We start from the raw sequence: 24,870 nt of genomic DNA, 5'->3' as shown, positions 1-24,870 counted from the left end.
GATCCACAAGACATCCAGGACAATTACATCTGCCTGAAGTGCCCGAGGGTAAGAATCTTTGAACAACGTTTGGCTGATTTGAGTAGTGACTGTTCTTGCTACACGCCATACAAGAAAGAAAGAGGTTTATGGATCAGTCATATGAGAGAGCAGTCACTACACAACATGATAGGCAGGCAAGGAGGAATGCAGAATAAAAACAGAAAGAACTGCAGATGCTGTAAATCAGGAACAAAACAAAGTTGCTGGAAAAAGTTCAGCAGGTCCAGCAATATCTGTGAAGAGAAAAAAAAAAATCTGTTAATGTCTCTGGTCTGGTGACCCTTCCTTGGAACAAGGAAGGGTTACCAGACCTGAAATGTTAACTCTGATTTTTTTTTCTTCACGGATGCTGCCAGACCTGCTGAGCTTTTCCGGCAACTTCTCTTTTAGTAAGGAGGTGTGCAGAGTTGGTGGGTGAGCATTTGCTGAAAAGAAAAGAGACAGCAGGTCCAGGAAGCCCAGGACTCCTTGAAACTGTGTAACAGGTATGAAAGTTTAGGTGCCTAGTTAGTGAGCAACATGCCTATTTTGGTGGTGGATGACTTGAAGGAAAACCACAGCAGCTTGTGGTTACTATGGAAAAAGAGAGAGAGAGAGAGGGAGGCTGGTAGGCAGGTTAGTAAGGTAATAGTAGCGAGTGACTCAGTAGTTTGAAGGATAGACAGTCTAGTTTGCAGCCGAGATCGTGAGCCCATGTGATTTGTTGCCTCTGGGTGCAAGGGTTCAAGACCTATTGGAATGACTGGATACACTTCTGGAAAGGGAGGCAGAATAACCAGTGACAGTGGTTCATGTGGGAACCAACATAGGGAGGGACAGCTTGGAGGTCTTGCAGGATCAGTTTCAAAAGTTAGGGAGTAGATTTGAAATGCATTAATCTCAGAAATACTACCTGTGCCACAAGCCTCACCAAAGGCAGATCAGGGAGGTAAACGTGTGGCTTGAGGGTTAGTGTAAAAAGGAGAGGGGTTTAGATTTTTGGGAACATTGAACAGCTTTCTCTTTTCCCAAAAAATAATCCAAAGAGATATGCTTCCCTGAGTAGAAAAGGAGCTATTTTCCTGGCTCAGAGTAAATAGTGTAATGGTGTGGATTTAAACTTGTAAGGGGGTGTGGGGATGGTAGGTTGAAAAATGGGCCCAGTTGTGGAAATAGCAGAGGGCAGCCCAGTGGATCAGTGGTTACCACTGCAGCTTCACCGCACCAGGGACCTGGGTTCGATTCCACCAGTCTGTGTGGAGTTTGCACATTCTCCCCATGTCTGCGTGGGTTTCCTCCCACAGTCCAAAGATGTGCAGGCTACGTGGATTGGCCATGCTAAATTGCCTGTAGTGCTAAGGGATTTGTAGATTAGGTGGGTTATAGGGGGATGGGTCTGGATAGGACGCTGAGAGGGTCAGTGTGGACTTGTTGGGCCGAAGGGCCTATTTCCACACTGTCGGGATTCTATGACAAAAGAGAGAAGATAGTGAGGGAAAGCTTGAGTGTTGGCAGTGAACAAAGAAATGATCACCTAATGGGCAAGAGAGAGGTAAGGGTGCAATTAAATTGTATGTATGTAAATGTGGGAGTACAGTGAACAAAATTGAGGAACTTGAAACAGAAACTGCTCGGGGTGGGGGTGGGCAGTGGTGGTGTATATGACATAGTAGCATTGACAGAAATGTGGCTTAAGCCACAATAGAACTGGTTACTTAATATTCTGGGTTATAAGGATCTTTGTAGAAACAGGGAGGGTAAAAGGGGAGGAGGTGTAGCACTCTTGGTTAAAGATAGTATCATTACCCTTGAAAAAGATACAGTTCCTGAATTGGAATCTATATTGGTGGAGGTGAGAAACAGAAAGGGAGCTGTGGCCTTGTTGAGTATTTATTGTGGACCTCCAAATAATGGGTAGGAAGTAGAAGAGAGCCTAGGAAAAAGGTAGGGCAAGTGGAGAATGTCAGAATGGGAGAGCATTTGGAAAGTAGTGATCGTAACATAAGGTTCAATATTAAGTTGAAAAAGGATACAAATCTATCACAGATTGGAAAAGGGCAGATTTCAGGGGTCTAAAAGTTGAACTGGAGCAAATTGATTGGAAACACAATTTTGGTGATAAAATAGTGGATGAAAAGTGGGAGAATGTTAAAAGGGAGACGAATAGTGTGCCAGCTAGTTACTTACCCATGAGAAATAAATACAGGGTATCCAAAAGCAAGAGTATTCCTTTTTTGACTAAGGATGTTAATGAGAAAATAAGAAAGAGAAAGGAAGCATATGATGCATAATGGAATAATAGCAATAGAAATCAGGAAGAGTATCTCAAATTCAGAAGAGAGGCTAAGGCTGGAATAAGGAAAGCTAAGAGGACGCATGAAGAAAGAACACTGGCTGCACTGAAATGTTCTTCAAACATACCAATAGTGAAAGATTAGCAAAGGACAGAGTGGAGCCTATAAGGAACCAGTAGGGCAAGCTGCCTACAGAAGCAAAGGCTGTGGCAGAGGCTCTAAAGGAATACTTTATTTCTGTCATTACCGACTTCGAGGATAGTGACAATAGCCTAGTTGAAAATGTGGGTGTTGAGTGACTGAGCAATATAGTGATAGATAAAGAAGGGACTAAAATGTTTGGCAGCACTCCATGTAGAGAAGTTGCCAGGCCCAGATGGGATGAATCCTAGATTGCTGAAAGAGTTAAAGGAGCAAATTGTGGAGTTGTTGGCAGAAATTTTCCAGGCCCTTCTGAACACAGGATCAGTCCCGGGGGACTGGAGAATTGCAAATGTGACAGCATCGTTTAAACTGATGGAGGCCATTTACAGGATAAAGTAACTATACACTTAGAGAAAAATAAGTTAATACTAGACAGTCAGCATAGCTTTGTCAAGGACAGGTCATTTTGACAACTTTGAGTTCTTCGAAGGGGTGATACAGGCAGTGGATGAGGGCAGTGCTGTGGATGTTGTATATTTGAACTCGGAGAGAATTTGATATGATGCCACATGGCAGGTTTATAAGCAAATTAGAAATGTTTGGGATTAATATTCCTTGGCAGTATAGATTAGACATTGGCTAAAAGATAGGAAACAGAGGGTAGTTATGGATGGGCATTTCTCAGATTGAAAACTAGTTGAAAATGGTGTTTTCCAGAGATTGGTGTTGGGACCTTTGCTTTTTCTGATTTATATAAGTGATTTACATTTGATGTTAAGGTCCTGGGGAGTGTTGCCGAACAAAGAGACTTGAGTGCAGGTTATTAGTTCCTTGAAAATGGAGTCGCAGGTAGACAGGATATTGAAGAAGGTGCTTGGTACGCTTGCCTTTATTGGTCAGTGCATTGAGTATAGGGGTTGGTGGTCATGTTGAGGCTGTACTGTACTGCATTCAATTCTAGTCTCCCTGCTTAAAAAAAAAAAATTGTAAAACTCAAAAGGATTCAGAAAAGACTTACAAGGATGTTGCCAGGATTGGAGGGTTTGAGTTACAGGGAGAGGCAGAATAGGCTGGGGCTATTTTCCCAGGTGTGTCGGAGGCTGAGGGGTGATCTTCTAGAAGCTTATGAAATCATGAGTGGCATGGATAGGCAAAAGATCTTGGCTATTTACCTGAGATAGGGGAGTCGAAAACTAGAAGGCATAGGCGAGAAGGAAAAGATTTAAAAGGAAATTAAGGGGCAACTTTTTCACGCAGAGAATGGTGCATAAATGGAACAAGCTGCCCGAAGAAGTGATAAAGGCTGGTACAATTACAACATTTAAAAGGCATATGGATAGGTATGTGGGTAGGAAAAGTTTGAAGAGTCACGGACCAAATGCTGGCAAACAGGACTAGATTATAGGATATATGGTTGGCATGGATGAGTTGGACTGAGGGATCAGTTTCCATGCTGTACATCTCTATGACTCTGACGCTATAATTTTGAGGGAAAAATATCTAAACTTGCAGATAACACTAAACTAGGGAGAATAGTGAACTGGGATGATGCTGAGTGACTTCAGAGAGACATTGACAAGTTGGCGAAATGGGCAAATACCTGGCAGATGAATTTCAATACAGAGAAATGTGAGGCAATGTATTTTTGTAAAGAAAACAGAGACAATACAGACTTGATGGTACAACTTTGAGGGGAGTACAGGAGCAGAGGGACCTTCGGATTCATGTGCATGATTCATTTGTTAAGAAGGTTTATCGCATCCTTGGGTTTATAATTGGAGGCCTACAGTATAAAAGCAAGGAAGTGATGCTACACCTTTACAAATCACTGGTCAGACCATATTTGGAGTATTGTGTTCAGTTCCATGTACCTTATTTAAGGAAGGTTGTTAAAACTCTGGAAATAGTTTGAAGGAAATTTACTAAATGATACCAGGAATGAGATTTTAGATACCAGGAATTATTCTCCTTGGATTAGAGAAGATTAAGAGGTGAACTTATTGAGGTGTTCAAAATTCTGAATAATTTTAACAAGGTAAAGATATTCCACTTCCATTAGTTGGTACATTAGTAACTCGGGGGTCACAATTTCATGATTGTCTCAGTCCTAGCTCTTTTGCTGACAAGAAACCTCTTTACTCAGAGTGGTTAGGATTTGGAATGTGCTGCCTAGAAAAGTGTTGGAGGCAAATTCCATAGGAGGTTTCAAAAGAGCTAGATATATGTTTGAAAGTAATAAATTTAGAGGGTTGTGAGGTAGAGCTAGAGAATGGGACTAGCTGGATAGTTCTTTCAAGAATCAGTACAGTTACCATGGTTGAATGGCCTCCTTCTGTACTGTAAAATTCAAAATACATATGATCAATAATGCCAGCATGTCTTCATGAAGGGAAAATCATGTCTAATACATTTAGTCAAATTCATTTGAGGAGGTAAAAAGCAGGATAGAGAAAGGGAAAGCAGCAATGAAATGTATTTGGATTTTCAGATGACATTTTGATAAGGTACCATCTATTATGCTACTTAAGAAAAGAGCCTACAGTGTTGGAGGTGATATATTAGCATGGATAGAGGATTGTCTAACCAATTGAGGGGTGGAAGTGGGGGGGAAGCATTTTCAGGATGGCAACATGTAATTAATGGTATGTCACAATTACAAACTATATACATGTTAATGGCTTGTGGCACAGCCCACTTAGGCAACAGGTAATTCTGGATTTGGTGATGTGTAATGAGGCAGACTTGATTAGGGAGCTTAAGGTGAAGGAACCTCTAAGGGGCAATGACCATAGTTTGAGAGGGAGAAGCTGAAATCAGATGTAACAGTATTACAACTGAGTATAAGTAACTAAAAAGACATGAGGGAGGTGGTGCCTAACAGAGAAGACTCTAGTGCAGCAATGGCAGGAGTTTCTGGGGGTAATTCAGGAAACACAGAAACTTATCCCGAGGAAGAAGCAACATACTGGGGGGCAATAAGACAATCATGGCTGATAAGGGAAATCAGGGACAGCCTAAAAGTAAAGAAAAAGCATACAATGCAGTGAAGATTAATGGAAAGCCAGTAGATTGGGAAGCCTTTAAAAACCAGAGGACAACTAAAAAAGCAATGGAGGGACAAGATGAAATACGAGGGCAAGCTACTGTGGAAGGATAATGTTAAATGGATCAAAATACCCCAGATCAGTAAAGCAAAGGTTACAATGGCAACAAAACAGCAGAATGCTGTAGACACTAGAAACCACAGAAGGTCCAGTCAGTCAAAAACAGGAAAATTCTGAGACACGGTAAGATTGAAAAAATAGAGATATGCTGATAGTCATGTAGCTGACACCTAAAAATCGCTTCTAGCTTCTCTTAAAAAGTAAGACTTTTGTAGCAGAGAGCAGAATGCCTTTAACTCCAAAAAGATCACTTGGCTGATGCATGCAAGCAATAAACTAGTCATTTCTACGACACTAGCTAAAAGTGTAAAAGAAGATTGCAAGAGTTTGTATAATATATAGAAGGTAAGAGAAAAGCAAGAATGCACATCGGACTTCTGCAAAATGAGGCAAGATAAGTAGTAATGGGGAACAAAAAAAATTGCAAACAAACTTTGCATCAGTCTTCATGATGGAAGACACCAGTAGCATATCAGAGCTTCAGGAGAGTCAGGCAGCAAAGGTCAGTGTAAGTGATCACCACTAAGGTGGTGCTGGGGAACCTGAAAGTTCTGAAGGTGGATAAATCATCTGAACCAGATGGACTACACCTCTGAAGGAGACAGCTGAGGAAATTGTGGAGGCATTGGAGATGATCTTTCAGGATCCACTGAGGTCAGGGAGGGTCCAAGAGGACTGCTAAAGGGCTGATGCAACACCCTTGATAAAAAGGGAGGCAGAAGACAGGAAATTATAGGCCAGTTAGCATGATCTCAGTTGTTGGAAAGATTTTCATTAAGGATTATTAAGAATGAGATTGTGGAGTACTTCGAAGTGAATGGTAAAACAGAGTCAGCACAGCTTTGTCAAGGTGAAGTCATGTCTGACAAATTTGTTAGAATTCTTTGAGGAGGTAATGGACACATTGGACGAAGGACAGCCAGTGGACATGATCTATTTGGATTTCCAGAAGGACTCTGATAAGGTGCCACACAGGAGACTGCTAAACAAGAGCCCATCGTGTAGGGGACAAGGTACTGGCATGGATACAGGGTTGGCTTATTGGCAGAAGACAGACAGTGGGGATAAAAGGGTCTTTTTCAGCATGCCAGCTACATCCCAGTTCCACAGGGGTCTGTGTTGGGACCACACAGTTCACATTATACATTAACAATCTGGACAAAGGAACTGAGGGCATTGTTGCTAAGTTTGTAGATGACACAAACATAGGAGGGGTCAGGTAGTGTTGAGGAAGTGGGAGGCTGCAGAAAGACTTGGACACACTAGGAGAGTGGACAAAGTAATATCAGATGAAGTATAATGTGGGAAAGTGTAAAGTTGTGCGCTTTTGTAGGAAGAATACAGGCATAGACTATTATCTAAATGGGAAAAGGCTTCAGAAATCTGTTGCACAAAGGGACTTAGGAGTCCTAGTTTAGGTCTCTCAAGGTCAATGTGCTGGTCCAGTGATCAGTTAGGAAGGCAAATGCAATGTTAGCGTTCATTCCAAGAGGGCTAGGATGCAGAAGCAGAAATGTACGGTGAGGCTGTAGAAGGATCTGGTCAGACCACATTTGGAATATTGAGAAGTTTTGGGTCCTGTATCTAAGGAACAATGTGCTGATGTTGGAAGGGGACCAGAGGTGGTTTACAGGAATGGTCCCAGGGATGAAGGGCTTTTCATATGAGGAATAGTTGAGGACTCTGGGTCCATAATTAATGGAGTTTAGAAGGATAAGGGGTGATCTCATCAAAACTTGGAATGCTGAGAGGCCTGGATAGAGTGTACATGGAGAAGATGTTTCCACCAGTAGGAGAGACTAGGTCCCAAGGGCACAGCTCAAAGTGAAGGCGTGACCCTTTGGAAGTAAGGTGATGAGGAACTTCTTCAGCTAGAGAATGAATCTGTGGAACATATTGCCACAGAAGGATGTTAAGGCCAAGTCATTGAGTGTATTTAAGACAGAGACAGATAGGTTCTTGATTAGTAAGGGGATCAAGGTTTACAAGGATAAGGCAGGAGAATGGGGTTCAGGTACATCATACATGATTGAATGGTGGAACAGATGGGCCAAAGAGCCTAATTCTCTTCCTTTATTTTATGAACTAAGTGGTAGCAGATGTCCAGAACCCCAGAGTAAATGGGGTTCATGGTCAATTTCCGAAAGGATTGTAGTGCGGACCAAATTGTTATGAATTTAATTTCTGGAACCTGCAACATTCAAGTTCACTCATTAAAAAGTCTCTCACAGCTAAAATGATCAATAATTGCATTTTATTTTTCATTCCCCTCATTTCCTGACATTTTTATGTTCATTGTACAGCTAGTCAGTAAATTCATATAACTAACAACTACTGAGAGCTCACAACTAGAGGAAGTTTGTACTTTATTTAATATCTAGCAGCCCTTTGTTTTGGATTGGTGGACAATTATAAAAACATTTTGCTACCAGATCCCCATTCTCCAATTAAAAAAATGAAGCAATCATCTTGTGACTTTGAAAATTAAATGTGATGGAAGGACAGCATCCCTAAAACCCATCTGTGCCATCTAAACAGAGCAAGAACTTCATTCCATTTGCTTTGGATGGGTTCACTTCCAGAGCTGAGATACGAAGGATTAACATCCAAGCCCATTATTTCACTTCAGCAAAGCAAGACCTTTATCTTGTTTGCCTAGGATAGATTCTCATCTGGATCATAAGAGATGAAAGGCCACTATTCACCTCGTTACAATAAAATTAAACTTTGCATAATGCCAAGCTTTAGCATTAACAAACAATACCATTGCTATTGTTTTGCCTCTTCTATTTGGCAGGAAGAGACCAAGATACTTTGTACAGAAGTACACATGAAAACAAAATTATTAGGTTGTTTCTTTTCAAAAAGAAATGGTTTATCCAATATTCCACCTTGGTGCCAAATTCTGAAAGAACACATGTGTAAATAAATAAATTAGTATCAAAAACACCTTAAGCAGCAACAACCACATTAATTACCACCCCCTTGCTAATGGAACTTGAAGAGGCTGGAATTGTAAAAAGCTAAAAACATATTGTTCATTCCACATGCCCATATTAGAATTACTTCTATTCTCATGCAGATCAAGCATTCATCTCTATATTGGGCCTAATGAATGGCGACTCTTTCTTTATCTGCCAATTCATTGTGCGTGGGGAGCAGTGTGGACTCCAGTAACAAAACAAAGGGATTCATTTGAATACCTTGTCAATTTTTTTAAAACATAATTTGGTTCACCATTGCAGCTGCATACACTTGATATGTTTTTGGTGAGGGGTGGGTGGGGATCAAAAAGGGTAAAGGGCCAATGGGCAAAGGAAGAAACTTCTCACTTTCAAAGTTTCCCATACGCTTGCAAGAAAATTTTACACACATGTATTGGCTCAGAATGAAGCACTAAAATACAGGGCTTTTGAGGGTTAAATCACTAAACTGAACAATAAATAAAAAAAGTGTGAAAGTATGAACAGTGGGTCTCTGAAACCATAAAACTTTGCATCACACAGGTGAGTCAGCTAGGCTGGTTCACAAACACAGAATGTATTCTGATTTTGACAATGTGCATCACAAACATGTATGAATCAAGCTCCAGCACCATAATATGAGAACGTATTCTGCTTAGGGACTTGTGTATAAATCTAGTGTACCAGACCAAATCTTTGCCCAATACCATATAGTCATCCAATATAATTGGACAATTGTGTAGATGGCATTTTTTTTGTGGAGCCCTACTGGAGCTTTCTGATGTGATGTGATGTGATAAGCCAAACGATCAGCATGACCTCCTGAGTTGATTAGGCTACTTAAAATTCAGTTACCCTAATCCTCCAAATAAAATAAAGCAAAACCATTTAGGTACAGAAGTACAGGGCTTTACTGGGGCATTCCAAATGGGAATGAGATACACCAAACTGATCGTCACAAGTTCCTACATTGATTAGACTGATGAAAATTTAGCTACCACAATTCTCTGATTAAAAGAAAATTTCTTAGCATTTCATTAGATATTACGGTACAGTAATTGGAACAGTGCCAAGTGTAGGAATGGTTTAATGGAGTAAAAGTCAAGCAATTTCAAAATTATTAAAAGTGCAGAATGCTGGGAAAGGAGTCCATCATTCACTTCTCCCAATGGAGAGGTCTTTTCAAATCAACATTTGAGGAAAGTGAATATACTTGATGGAATATATGCCCAGATGGCCATGGAGGAAAATTAAGGTGGTAGAATGAATATCAGTGACAATAACCTGGGACTGTTCAGCATTGCTGCTGCAACAATCTGATCATCGTCTTGCACAGGTTGATAATTTGGCACTTTTTAAACTGGCCTGAACGTCACTGTGGTCATCATGAGAGCAGCTTTCAGTGAAGCATCATTGGATACTGATCTCAGTAAATGATAATCCCACTCAATGTGAGAAAGTGATTCTGAGACACACAATTCTGATATAACTATCATAATTGCATGTTATCCTCCTCCATTCTTAATATCCCACTTAGAGCTTGTGGGGTCAATATGCAGACACACATCACTATGGATCAATAATGGTGTGCCGCCATATGGAGTTAGGAGCCAAATCCACTGCTCACCACCTTTTCAGACGTCTGCCTCAAAAAAAATGTTTCTTCTTTCAGCGGTTCAGGTGACACCCTTCTTAACTAGGCATGCCCGCAAACTATGGCCTGCAACTCTTATCTTAGTTACCCTCTTGTCCTTTATTAATACATCAGATCCAGCAACTCCCACAATGGTTCCAGCTCTGACCAGAGTGCTGACTTCCAAGTCTTGGTCTTGCATAAGGAAGCAAAAAGTGAGTTCTCCTCCTCAAAAACCGATCCATAAATCCTAATATTGGCAATAACCCATTCGTTGCAAGCAGTCTCCAGTTGTTTTCTGGCAGTTTCAGGTGAACATCAGAATTATAGCACATGGCAAACATCTGCAACAATCCTGCTTTCTGTCACCATCAACTCCATCCCACAACCGCCCAAACAACAATCACCATCACAACCAAGAAAATTAAGGACTCAATTTTTAGTATAGAATAAGCACAGAATTTAAAAACTTATGCAAACACCACAGAAGACTTCTACATAATAAAATGAAAAAAAGTTTAAAAAACATAAATGACAAAAGGATCATCCATCTTCCATTCAGAATGCTTCGTTGTTCCCAAGCCCCTGAAGCAGTTACAAGAGGACCTGAACAGTTAGATACATTTATTTTTGTTTTCAAATAAACTATTACATAACAATTTCTCCTCTGCATCATTCCAACTTTACTGCCTCATTTCCCGGTTATAAATGTAAATCTCTTTGGAATTTCAATAACTGAGTGGTACATGGCAATACTAAACATCCCGAGTGTCATGAAAGTCACGTCAAAGCACCAACTAGGAGTGGATCAAATGGTACAATCAAGTATAAGATATCTCGAGTCATCCAGCAGGCACACAAGAGTTAGAGGTTGTATGGAAGCAAGTTCTCAATAACCCTCTAAGACTTTGTTCTCTTTTTTGGTTAACGGATCTATTTATCACTCTCAGGTTGGCTTCTTTCCTCCCACTGACCGCACTGCGGTGCAGATAATTTAAATAAAAAGCATACATACATCTAACCATCTCCCATGGCCAGAACCGCAACAGATTAGATTGTGCCACAAGTAAAAACATGGCCATGACCATGCATCAGATATTTAAAAGTTGCACAATCTGAGGAAAGTAATACTGATACTCAGTATCACTGCTGGGCAACTATGTGCAAGTTTGAGGGAAACTGGGAACAGTATTAGCAATTATATGTATTTGTCCTCAGCAAGGAAGACACCTGGGTCATTTTGTTTTAGTTAATGCCCAGTAACATCAAAGACGACACATGTATCTTGTAAATTAAAACTTAATGTTCTCTCTCTCTCTTTCCTCATTCCCAGCGCTTTACATTTTGCTTCCACCAGCGCCCCCACCACCAAACAATACAACTCAACTCCACTCGATCAGCCTTTCATTTTCAATCTTTACGTGTATTGTATACTTATGACCACAGTGCAAGACTGGCAAATCCCTGACTGCCATGTTCTCCAGAAGAATAGTAGATTGCTGTCCTTACTTTCATAAGAGAGCCAGCTATCAACCATTTATCAATTTGTACAATTATAATCCATCTACATAAGGAGGCTATTGCATGTCAGGCAATACTTCACAGCTAATGATTACTTCTAAAGGACTCAGTTCACTCAAGGGTGCAGGAATATTTTCTTACATGACAAAAACACTATAAAGATACAAAGTTCTGTTAATTTAAATAATACCCTGATGTGGTGATTTAAGTTTGCCATTCCTACTAATTCTAATACTGTCTGCAGACCTCAGCACTGTATGGGATGAAAAAATTGTGCGTATTTATCCATCTGTAAAGCTAGCTCAATTCTGAGGGCAGGAACTAATTTCAAGCCAGAAGTTGTTTGGTTTGGTTTGGTTTGAAACATACTGCTTTGTTCTCAATGTAGTGATGTGGTCCCATGGCGCAATGCTTGGGGACTAATATTATGCAGCACAGCACAGTGACAAAGAGGATCTCATGTTTCTGATGCACAAATGCTTTAAAGTCCCTAATTTCAACTAAGCATTTCAGAAAAAGGAGTGATGGAGGGTGAAAAGAATGAAATAGTAATGAATCTTATACAAAGATGAAGCAATAAGAAAAACTTACATAGGTTTAGTGCAAGTGGAAATACAACATTTTGATGTTGTAAATTTATACTCAAGTCTACAAGCAACTCGTGACTTTACGATATCAAATGCAACTGTGCACTTTTACACATATTCTGCAGGAGTACTTCTGCAATTCAGATTGCCTAATTGGACAAAATTCTCCAAACTGGTTTTAGGATATGAAAGTTTCACAATAGTTTGAGATGTAGAATCCCATCGTCTACCTTTGTTATCCAAAATATCTTCTGAGACTCCTTGATTATGAAAGAACATGAATTTTAAACAGTGGAAATAAATTCCAGGAACACATTAATCCTGTCAGCGTGAGGTCTCATGGTGAGTCACAGGAAACTGTAAAGTTAAAAATCAAGGATTCTCAGATCATGAATTTAGGTAATTTTGCTGCAGAAATGGTAACATTTTTGCAACTCAAGGTCCCAGAACAAGGATAATGAGTTTACCTTCTCTCTGCACTTAACTGAATGGGGAGCAATATTGCTGGATGTATTCTCCTTTTAGGCAATACATTTAAAAATTGTTTCAGTGGTGGAAAGGAAAATATTTTAGCACTGCTCCACAACTGTGAAACATTCTCTCATCAAGAACAGCATCTGTCAGAGGATTCACGACTTGCCTTAGCAACAATCTCAAGATCAGCAAACACAGCGTATCAATATGACATTTCCAGCTCTTGCACCAGTCCACCATAATTTCTTGCAGTGTAACTACCAGTTGTGTTTGTTTAATACCAAAAGAGGGAGGGATCTCAAAGTTGCTTCCCCCAACAAAAAGATCAGTGATAAGTTAGCCATGCTAGTTTATTAAGTTACTCTAAATATAGATTAGGACCCTGACATGCAATATCCTTCTATTATAAATCATTGCTACAGAATTGCAATCTGTCCATATAACATTCATTTATAATTTTAAACATCAAAAAAGGTTTAACAAACATTTAATATGTGAAAATGTATGTGGCATATCGAGTATGTTATCCTTTAAATAACAATTAGAGTCTAAATGTCAAGGAGCAGCACACGAGGGTCTTCAACTGCAGCTTTAATTTTTCGAAGGAAAAGCACTGCTTCTCTGCCATCAATCAAACGGTGATCATAGGTAAGGGCCACATACATCATTGGACGAATCACAACCTGCAATAAAAGAGAAACGTATGACAGGCTGATAGTGGATACTAGCTACACGTTGAAATGGAAACTTTGCAGCATCAGTAAAGTCAATCTATGTGGCTATCAAAAACCCACCTTCAAAATACAGCAATGCACTCATCCAGCCAAAGGTTTTGCAATGATAAATGAAGTCACTGGCCCATCTGATACAAGCCCATTATCAGCACATGGCAACTGATTTACTGGTCACAGACTCTCACTGCAAGATAATTCTTCTGCAGTTGCTATCAGCACCAATGTAGGACAACACCTACACCAGGAGAAGGCAATGTTTTACTATTAAGAGGCCTGTCAGCTCCCTTCATGCAGGGCAACAAAGTCGCTTAAAGTTGTGACTTCTGTGGATGTAATTCTCCACATTTAATTATATTTTTAAAACGGTAAATGTAGAAATTATTATAGAACTGGCCTGGTTGGAGGAAGGTGGGGGAGGTCTTAACAAATGCAGTTATTGACACCAATTTTTAAACAAATTTTTACATCAATTGCTTCATGTGAAATTCTTAACAATAGCTGGATTAACAACCAAGCCACAACTTGGAGGCCAGTCATCAAATACAACACATTTCTTGTACATTTATTGGTTTCGTTTGAGTTATAATTTCAATGAGTTAAGTTGTGAAAATCCTTATTTCAACATCATGAAATACGCTTTGGGATATGTTTGTGTAACAATGGTAAAGGTGGAACAAAGATCAGCTCCCAATTCCAAACCAACAGTTGAAAAGAATTTCTGCCACTGAGTAGACTCATCAGATTTACACAACCTGATACTTTCCTGCAGGTCTTCTGTACAAATGCTCTTCTATTTTTATCCTGTTTGTATAATTCCCGGAAACAGATTAAATCACTCAAGGGGGGACCAAGTCTAGCTTGGAGCTGGAGTATTGATTAATTCTCCTTAGGTCACTTTGGCAGATATGAAGTTCAAGAGTCCAAGAGTGTCAGAAAATAACTACAACTTAAGGATGCAAGGAAATGAGACAAATCTATTGCAAGAATTACTAAAGTATCCTAAATGTGCATTTTGCCTCTGATAGTAAGTTGCCGTCTATTCTGTCACAAAGAATAAACAGTTTCAATGTTTTCAGAACAATAAGAAATATAGGAATCAAAACAAAACAATGTTTCACTCAGATAACAAGGTGTAGAGCTGGATGAACACAGCAGGCCAAGCAGCATCAGAGGAGCAGAAAAGCTGACGTTTCGGGTCTGGACCCTTCTTCAGAAATGGGGGAGGGGAAGGGGATTCTGAATTAAATAGAGAGAGGGGGAGGCAGATGGAAGATGGATAAAGGAGCAGATAGGTGGAGAGGAGATGGACAGGTCAAGGAGGCGGGGAAGGAGCCAGTAAAGGTGAGTGTAGGTGGGGAGTTAGGGTGGGGGTTGGTCAATCAAGGGAAGACGGACAGGTCAAGGAGGTGGGGATGAGGTTGGTAGATAGAAGGTGGGAGGAGTGGATAGGTGGGAGAAAGGATGGGCAGGTTAGGGAGGCGGGGACGAGCTGGGCTGGTTTTGGGATGCGGTTGGGGGTGGGGAGATTTTGAAGCTTGTGAAGTCCACATTGACATCATTGGGCTGCAGGGTTCCCAAGTGAAATATGAGGTGCTGTTCTTGCAACCTTCAGCTGGCATCGTTGTGGCACTGCAGGGAGCCCAGGATGGACATGTCGTCCAAGGAGTGGGAGTTGAAGTGGTTCACGACTGGGAGGTGCAGTCGTTTGTCGCGAACCCAGCGTAGGTGTTCCACAAAGCGGTCACCAAGCCTCCGCTTGGTTTCCCCGACATAGAGGAGGCCACATCGGGAACAACTGCTAATGTGGTATACTGTATCTGATGTGCAGGTGAACATCTGTTTGATGCGGAAGATTTTCTTGGGGCCTGGGATGGGGGTGAGGGGGGAGATGTAGGGGCAGGTGTAGCACTTCCTGCGGTTGCAGGGAAAAGTGCCAGGGTTGGTGGGGAGTGTGGAGCGGACAAGGGAGTCACGGAGAGAGTGGTTCCTCTGGAAGGCAGATGATGGTGGGGAGGGAAAAATGTCTTTGGTAGTGAGGTCAGATTGCGGGTGGCGGAGGATGATGCGTTGGATCCGGAGGTTGGTGGGGTGGAACATGAGGACGAGGGGGATTCTGTTTTTGTTGTTATTGCGGGGAGGGAGTGTGAGGGATGAGTTGCGGGAAACACGAGAGATGCTGTCGAAGGCGTTTTTGACCACTGTGGAGGGGAAGTTGCGTCCTTGACCGTTTTACTCACCTGGCCCTTGACTGCAACTGGTCTCTCAAAAATACCATGCATGCCAAGAATGGCAGACTGGGGCGGGTTGATGATTGGTGTCCCAAACATTGAACCAAACACTCCTCCATTGCTGATTGTGAAAGTACCTCCATCCATGTCTTCTATGGCCAGCTCATTTTTACGGGCCTGCACCAAGAAATTTAACATAAATGCGTGAGGTTCTTCAACTGTGCAAATATCTTTCCTCATGTTATGTAGCTGCAACTTAGATCCTACCCTACTCCTTCACAAAGACCAGTGTGAGGTGGCATGCCTAGACAGAGAAACAGGGAGAGACAAATAGACAAAGTCTATTGATCATTGAAGGTGGTGGCATGTTCAAAGAACAGATCGCAAAGCATATCGTTACATTCCAACAACGACCAGGAGGCTGAAGTGTTATCAGCAGGAGCTAGCCTCCACTTCTTTGTTTAATATCTCTCCCATCTCCTGTGGCTCCACACAGGTGACCTCGATGATCTTTAAGGGGCTCTCCCGAGCTGCTCTTTTGCTCTTATATACCTGTAGAATCTTTATGGATTATCCTTAACCTTATCTCCCAAGGCTCTTTCATCTCCCCGGCACAGCTATTTGCAAATCTTCAATTAATGTCTCTGGCATAATCATTCTAATCACCAAGAGACACTCTGCATGTCTTCTCCATCTACATCATCTCTCATCTGTACAGTGTAATTCCTAGCCAACACTTGACCTTTTTAGAAAAGGTGGCGTTCGGCCTTGTTCTCTCATTGGAAAACCTGATTGTCGTTTCCTGTCATGGGTGGTTTCAGTGAATCAGATGCCTTGCAAAACTGGCACCTTACCATGAGCAGTGCCAGGGAACTTTAGAGTGGGCTGTGTTCCAATGCGTTAACAAAATTTGGCTCGGAAATGCACATCAAGGTTCTTCTGAACCTCAGTGCTTCACAGGGTTGTACAATTCATCATGTATTCCCTTGTTTTGTTGTCCTGCCCAACTGCATCACCTCACGTTTATCCTGACTGCATTCCATTGTGCGATAAGCAGTTTGGTCCCACAGAATTACAACTAATTGACTTTGATTTGTCTACTCCAATCAATAAATATGGGCACCGGAACCCAAAAAATCAATTCAACACTATTTGCATAAAATAATTTGGGCACAAGCTTCACAAGTTCTAGTGAACGAACAGCAACGTAGAACAATCAGGACACAAATACAAGTCATTTAGACCATTAGGGAACCAGCATCTTAAACATTAACGAACATGAGAAACAAATACCTTCTCTCCCAGCTCATTGATTGCTTTCTCAATGTCAGCATAGTTCATTGTTTCAACATTTCGGATCACGGGGACTACCAGGCCCTGTAGGTAGAAATAAAATTAATCACCGCTTTTATATAACGTGCCAAAATGAATCAAAGAGGAGACTTGGATTATATACAATGACAAGAAATACACAATTCTAATAATTTAGTATTTTTAACATGAAAAAGAATGAATGATCCAAATGGATAAATTAAGCCATTTTAACCAATGGATACCTTTTCACAGGATATTAATATAAATTGAGAGCAATGATAAAAAGGCTTTTGATAATAAAGTAGTTTTCAAAACCTAACGATATCTTACAAGTTATTTTAAAAAAAAGTTTGGTGGGTGTAGTAATGAAATTAAACGCACCAGCAAACATGTGTACAAGGTCCAACAAGCAAAAATGCAATGAGAGTCAATAATTTGATTTAGTAATGCTGGTTGAGGGATAAATGTTCTCCAGGATACTGAATAAAAAGCCCCTCTTTGGCCTTTAAACAGCACCAGGACTCTGACATTTTCCAGACAGAGCAGGTGGGACTTCAGGTCAACATTGCTTCCAAACAGCAGCAGCTCTGGGTAATAGTGTATTTCATTGATAAAGCTGAGTATTTCATCCGAACTACACTACCCTGTCCTAGATTGCGTTAAAGTCTCTGCAACAATGCTTAAACCACAAGTAGTGAGAATTACATTGAATGGTCTCTACGCATTCAGTGCAACTGATCCATGGCAGTTTTTAGGCTCTATACAAGCCATCTCTCAGCATATCTTTTATTCTTTTCTCCTCCATGATATTGTTTAATTTTCCCTTAAATGCATCTACCTCAATTATTCACTGGTCGAAGTTTCATGTTCCAATCACTCTTTAGGTAAAGAAACTTTCATTGAATTCTTTATTCAAATCTATTAGTGACTACTCCACATGTATGATCTCTAGATTTGAATACCCCTGAAATGCGAACACTTTCATATTTCTATCCCATAAAACCAAGTCATAATCTTGAAAATTTCCAGTAGATCACTCCTCAATATCATCTAAGAGAAAAGATTCCCAGCCTTATGCACATTACCTCTAGTTTCTCATTCTGATATCATTCTTGCGAATCAGAGATATTAATGGGATTAAAAGAAAATCTCATTTTGCTGAAAGGCTAAAATAAACCCAGACTACACTTAGCTAGGCTGGATACAAAGATGAGGTCACATGTTTTTTCAGCTACTCTTATTAATAAATGGGATCATGAGGCAATAGGTAAATTGTTCCTTATCTCTGATAGGGATCTTAACATACCTGCTAATGAACAGAAGTATACAATTAACATTTTGATGCTATCACCTGACAAGAAAACCTGATGGACAATACCATTAAAGGGAAGACCAGCATTATAAAATATTGAAGACGACACGAGCTTCCACAAACATAGCTTGCATTTATTCCTCAATTGTGAAACTACATCTCACTAAACCAGTCAATGGTTTGGACTTATCTGGCCTATGTTAATTTGTATTTAGGAGAACAAAATTAATCAAGAACATCTAAAGAAGTGAAACTGAACCAAATTACGTAATCTTGTTTGGTATTAAGGCACCTGTATACAGACCTATGGATTTTCTCAGTCCATCTTTGTTTTATTATGCTTGGAAATTATTAGAAGGTATGGTTGCCCGAGAGAAAGCTCATGAACATAAAATCCCCTCCAGATTTGAGTGCTGCCCACAGGTTCCATTCAGTTCTCTACATCCCAGACAATAAGTTTTATTGCACCAGAAATAATCCTACACTAAATCGCTGACTCAAATTGTTTTGGGTTTTAGAATAATTCCATAGATGTGCAAACATTTACTCAAAAACAAGAGGCAAACTCTCAGTTCTTACATTTTCTTTATTTTCACCAAAATAGGATTTGGAGCTCCAAATGGGCAACCTCTCAGAGCATTTACTAAATTGTTATGTAACTAAATGAAAAATATCAGGAACCACCAATGAGCAATGTACAATTCAAATGACATAACAATTATTTCTCATAATACAATCACACGTCTGATCACCATAACCAGACGGCTAGCATCACTTGCACCCCAGAGCTCTCAGTTTGAATATAAACTGAAGTAATGCAGTACGTTGAATGTCTAAAAGCCACATGTTTATTCGGCATGGAAAATAATGTAAACTCTTTTCCTTCCATTACTTTGCATACAATTTCCATCGATTTCTTTCACAGCACATACCCAAACCTGTGATCTCTAACTCTAAATGGACAACTAGACACATGGCAAAAGTTACAACCATTCAGCCTTAGAAATATATTGTCATCACTGCTTGGTCAAAATCCTGGAACTCCTGACTGAAGGAAACCATAACAGAGTTCCTGCATCACGTAGGCTGTGATGGTTAAAGAAACCAAATCACCATCTCTAAGAGAAATTTGGGACAAGGTATTAATTGCTGGCCTGGCCAATCAAGATCACAACCCCTAGAGGGCAAAAAAAAAAATTAAGATGTCAGTGATCCCAATAAATATTGTTCAATACTGACCTTTGGTGTTGCTACAGCAACGCTGATGTCGACATAATCACGGTAGACCACTTCTTTTGTTGTATCATCAATAACTGGGCAGAAAACATAAATTAAACCACTGATAAGATAAGCTGCATTAATGACAAATGTCAGAAATAAAACTATGACATTGCAGTGGGATCAAGTGCTGTGAACATAGTATTGTGCAGTAAGAAACCACTTCAGTGTAGTAAACTATCTTAATATTGCATGTCCATGATGCAGAGACTACTAGTGTCCTTTTACTGTCTTAATCGAATTTTTGCTGTTTCACCTTTGTTCTAGTCTTACATTTTAGAAGTTCCATGTCACTTTTTAGCACCGGGGTTGGGGGAGTTGGCGCGGTGGAGAGGGTTGGGTTGGTGGTTGAGGTGGGGGAAAACATGGTCAAGCAGTTTTTAATAGTTTCAACTCACCCTCCAATTTATGTATTAAGACAATGCCTGGAATACGTTATACCTCCCTCATTTATGAACAGTAATTAGCATAAAGAGGATGAAGCAAAAAGTAGACTTTGATTTTACTTTAAAAGAAGAATCATTCCCTCAGTTTATTTTGCTTTACAAACAAATACTTTTGAGATTATACTTTTACTATATGTAAAGGCAAATAAAAAGAAATGACAAGAATATACTCCTGTAAAGTACAGGTTGAATCACATTAGATATTTTTGTTCAAAAAATTAAATAATTTTATGGTGGTCTCACCAAAGGTGTATTAGAAACAAGGATAAGTCCATCAGTGTTCACATTCATGAATGGAAATCCCACCCACCTTCCTGCAAAAATGCCATCCCCTATTCCCAATTCCTTTGCCTCCGCCGCACCTGCTCCCAGGATGAGGCATTCCACTCCCGTACATCCCAGATGTTCTCGTTTTTCAAGGACCGCAACATCCCCCTCTCAGTGGTCGAGAACGCCCTCGACCGTGTCTCCCGCATTTCCCGCAACTCATCCCTCACACCCCGTCCCCGCAATAACAAGTAAAACAGAATCCCCCTCGTCGTCACTTACCACCCCACCAACCTGCAGATCCAACGCATCATCCTCCAACACTTCTGCCATCTGCAATCCGACCCCACCAAAGACATTTTTCCCTCCCCACCCTTATGTGCTTTCCAGAGGGACCACTCTCTCCAGGACTCCCTTGTCCGCTCCACACTCCCTTCCAGCCCCACCTCACCCGGCACTTTTCCCTGGAACCGCAGGAAGTGCTACACCTATACCTGCCCCGACACCTCCCCCCTCACCCCCATCCCAGGCCCCAAGAAGACCTTCCACATCAAGCAGATGTTCACCTGCACATCTGCTAACGTGGTATACTGTATCCGCTGTTCCCGTTGTGGCCTCCTCTACATCGGGGAAAGCAAGCGGAGGCGTGGGGACCGCTTTGCGGAACACCTACGCTCGGTTCGCACTAAACAACTGCACCTCCCAGTCGCGAACCATTTCAACTCCCCCTCCCATTCCTCAGACGACATGTCCATCCTGGGCCTCCTGCAGTGCCACAACGATGCTACCCGAAGGTTGCAGGAACAACACCTCATATTCCACTTGGGAACCCTACAGCCCAATGCTATCAATGTGGAATTCACAAGCTTCAAAATCTCCCCTCCCCCTACCACTTCCCAAAACCAGCCCAGCTTGTCCCCGCCTCCCTAACACCTGTCCTTCCTCCTACCTATCCCCTCCTCCCCCTCAAGCCCCACCCCCATCTCCTACCTACTAGCCTCATCCCACCCCCTTGACTGTCTGTCCTCCCTCTCTGACCTATCCCCTCCCTAACTCCCCACCTACGCTCACCTTTATTGGCTCCATCCCTGCCTCTTTGACCTGTCTGTCTCCTCTCCACCTATCCTCTCCTCTATCCATCTTCTATCCGCCTCTCCCCCGTCCCTATTTATTTCAGAACCCCCTTCCCCTCCCCCATTTCTGAAGAAGTGTCTAGGCCCGAAACGTCAGCTTTCCTGCTCGGCCTGCTGTGTTCATCCAGCTCTACACTTTGTTATCCCATTTAAAACCCAGCAGCTTTACTTACTTAAACCAGAAGGATAATTCATTTCATATTTGCAAAACTAAAATTTCTGACAAAGAGATTATTTTAGTTTGAAACATAGTTGCAAATCAAAAAGCAATTGTAAACACTGACTTTGAGTAGATAATTGCATAGTTTTTAGCCAACAAGCATCAGTAAAACAAATATGGAAACAAGGATGTTCATTGACCAACTCCTCATTAAAACTCCACTCACCAAGGGTCACTGAAGGACAAATTTTAACTTACTTCCCACAAGTGGACCCTTCATTTTTTCATCACTATGGTGCTCTTAAAATTTGAATATTAGAAATAGAAAGTGGCCACATGGCTTCTCAAGATTATTCTGCTAATGAAATCATGGCTTATTTATGGCAGTAACTCAATTTTCCTACCTGCCCCCCCGTATAATCCTAGACTCCCTTATTGACCTAAAGTCCAACTCAGCCTTGAACATATTCAATGACCTAGCCTTCTAGGCGGTAGAGAAGTAGATTTGAAATACTGAAACAATTTCTTCTCAAGTAGAACTTGGTCTCATACTTAGTTTCTACTTACCAGCATTTACCACTGGCTGATTCTGTAGTGCAAAACTAGATGCTTTGACAAATGCAGACATGAAACCTAACTTTATGTTGTGTTTCTTGAGGAAGGTTTCTTTGTGTAGATTTCTCATTTCCTGGATATTACTGTTACGAAAAGGGAGAACAAAGAACCATCAACAGTCTGAAATTAAACAGCAATGTACAGCTATTATAGAAATTTCCCATGAAAAACGGCACAGTATGTCAGCACCTCAATGGACTGTACTACAAAATAGGAGGCAGCAGGAATGCACTTCTCATGACACCAGTGGCTCAGTGGTTAGCACTGCTGCCTCACAGCAGCAGGCACCCAGGTTCAATTCCCCACTTGGGCGACTGTCTGTGTGGAATTTGTGCATTCTCCCCGTGACTGTATGAAGTTTCCACTGGGTGCTCCGGTTTCTTCCCACAATCCAGAGATGTATAGGTAAGGTGGACTGGCCATGCTAAATTGCCCATTGTGTTCAGGGATGTGTAGATTAGGTGGGTTAAAGGGACAAAGAGGTAGGGGGATGGATCTGCCCCCGTGGGATGCGCTTCGGAGAGTCGGCGTGGACTTGTTGGGCCGAAGGGCCTGTTTCCACACTGTAGGGATTCAATGACCAGCTTTGCAAGATTTGAAAAAAAGACAAACAAACAATCACAAAGCTTAACACTATCATCTTTTCTTAGTCAAAAATCCCAGATAATTGTTCCTCCTAAATATCTCAAATAAATAAAGGAAAAAGAGGGTTTATTTAAAAATGGAGGCAAGTAGTTATATTGAAAAAAAACATTATTTAGACCTGGTGAGCAACGGGATTGACAGTTGGAAACAGCAACCAGGTTGATATAAGCAGACTAATGAGAAACTTAGTTCAGAACAAATCAAAATCAAAAAATTGCCATTTCTGGTAAGAAATACACTTAAAAATCTTGATTTTACATTGTACTTTCATTGTAGAAAAAGCTAGTCAACCTATGTAGAGAACCTAGTCTGGACCCACCCCCTATTCAATGGTTTTCTTCAATGGTGTCCAATGCTGCCTATTGCAAATGTAACCTAAATTTGATTATAAAGTTAGGACTTGTTTTTAAACAGTTCAATCAAATGCCCTTGAGCTGTGCCTCAGTCCAGTAGTTGTCTTTATGACTATGCTCATTTCTTACTGAGTGGATTATTGCAATAGTCAATAGCCAAATAATGTGAACTGAAGCATTTATTTATTGCTCCCTCTACAGATGCTATCTGCTGAATATTTCTTGCATTCTGTTCTTTCAGAATTATACTTGTTCTCATGAAACAAGTGACAATTTTTTTTTCTTTTAAGAATTAGGTGCAGACAACATTGCCAACAGGTTTAGGGCAGGAAATCTACCACTCTTACTGGTTCCGGCTGACATTCAATTCCAGACCCATGAGTGCAGTGGACTCAACTGCCCCACTAAAATGGCCTAGCAAGCCATTCAGTTGAAAGAAATTGGGAATGGGCAACAAATGCTATTCCTGTCAGCAATGTCATGAAAGAATTTGACTTAAACTTAGAATGAAGAGTTAGTAAGATTTAAGATTAAAAGGCACTTCCTCTCTTCTCCAACCCTACAAAAATTACAGATTATAAGAAATAATGACCAGAGATGCTTGGTTTCTTAGGAATAGGATTGAGGGCAAAAATAGGCATGGACCGGTAGAGATAACCAAATGTATAAAATTTCAGAGGACCCAAGGCTCTTTTAAAGTATCAGAAAAAGTCTTTTCTGTTTTCAAGTTTTATTTCTTACTTGAAAACTCTCCAGTTCTTTTCATGAAATTTTTTCCCTGATTTAAGTACAGCATAATTATTTTATTTTTATTCATGCTATTTGTCATATTATTAATTTGAAGTAGGCAAATAAAGCATGCATTCATCTCCTGCTTTCAAGTTACAGAGGGCTTCTCAATTGAAGCACAATAGCATCTCCGTTCATTCTCTACTTCACTTACATTAATAAACAGTTATTATTAGCTCTTATTTTTCATTAATGACTTTCAATTTCACTCAACAAACATTCACTCAGAGACAACTCAACCCTTAGACTAACAAGACTACTTACCTCATATCTCTCATTACTAAATATCATGTTAGGCTTTTGTGAAGAGGAAGCTGAATGGCATTTTCTATGCAAAATACTTCTAGCTCGGTACAAAGCTGTGTATTTGATAACATTGTGCTGTGTTGATTATCATCTGAATGGCTTCTATAATTGTTTGAACTACTTTATTTTTTGTGTCACAGCACTGAAATCAGCTTAAGGCTTTTGATTCATACATGGCCACTCCAGCACGACAATTTACATCTGTTTGACCTGAACAGAATTGCAGTTTCTTACTGTAGAGTTATCACACAATGAATTGCACTGTTCTTCAGCTTTTCCAGCTCAAGGCAAATATGTGTGACCTTGCAGATTGCTCTAGCAATAGTTGCCAGCCATTAAAGATATGTTGTTACCACTCCACTTCTGGTTGGCTTTGTTTCTCATCTCTCACCAAAACTTTTCCTTTCATGTGTCTTGACAGTTTTTAAAATCACAAAATTGTCCAATTCTCTTATTACAGTTCTGTTGTAAATGAGCAGACATAACTGT

At 40.6% G+C, this 24,870-nt stretch overlaps 1 protein-coding gene across 1 annotated transcript in view; it reads right to left on the bottom strand.

Moving 5' to 3' along the window:
* Positions 1-10,828: 10,828 nt before the first annotated feature.
* Positions 10,829-24,870, bottom strand: part of dlst (dihydrolipoamide S-succinyltransferase) — a 42,636-nt gene continuing 28,594 nt past the window's right edge. Inside the window, exons 8-12 of the mRNA XM_048600038.1 lie at positions 22,241-22,371; positions 19,629-19,702; positions 17,057-17,140; positions 15,773-15,940; positions 10,829-13,484 (exon numbers count right to left, since the gene is read on the bottom strand). Coding sequence (XP_048455995.1) covers positions 13,350-13,484; positions 15,773-15,940; positions 17,057-17,140; positions 19,629-19,702; positions 22,241-22,371 — 592 coding nt within the window. The 3' untranslated portion in view covers positions 10,829-13,349. The remainder of the gene's footprint in view (positions 13,485-15,772; positions 15,941-17,056; positions 17,141-19,628; positions 19,703-22,240; positions 22,372-24,870) is intronic.

Source organism: Rhincodon typus, chromosome 8 (genome assembly GCF_021869965.1).
Source record: "Rhincodon typus isolate 14 chromosome 8, sRhiTyp1.1, whole genome shotgun sequence".
NCBI classification, from domain to species: domain Eukaryota; kingdom Metazoa; phylum Chordata; class Chondrichthyes; order Orectolobiformes; family Rhincodontidae; genus Rhincodon; species Rhincodon typus.
This window is presented reverse-complemented; position numbering and strand designations above follow the sequence as displayed.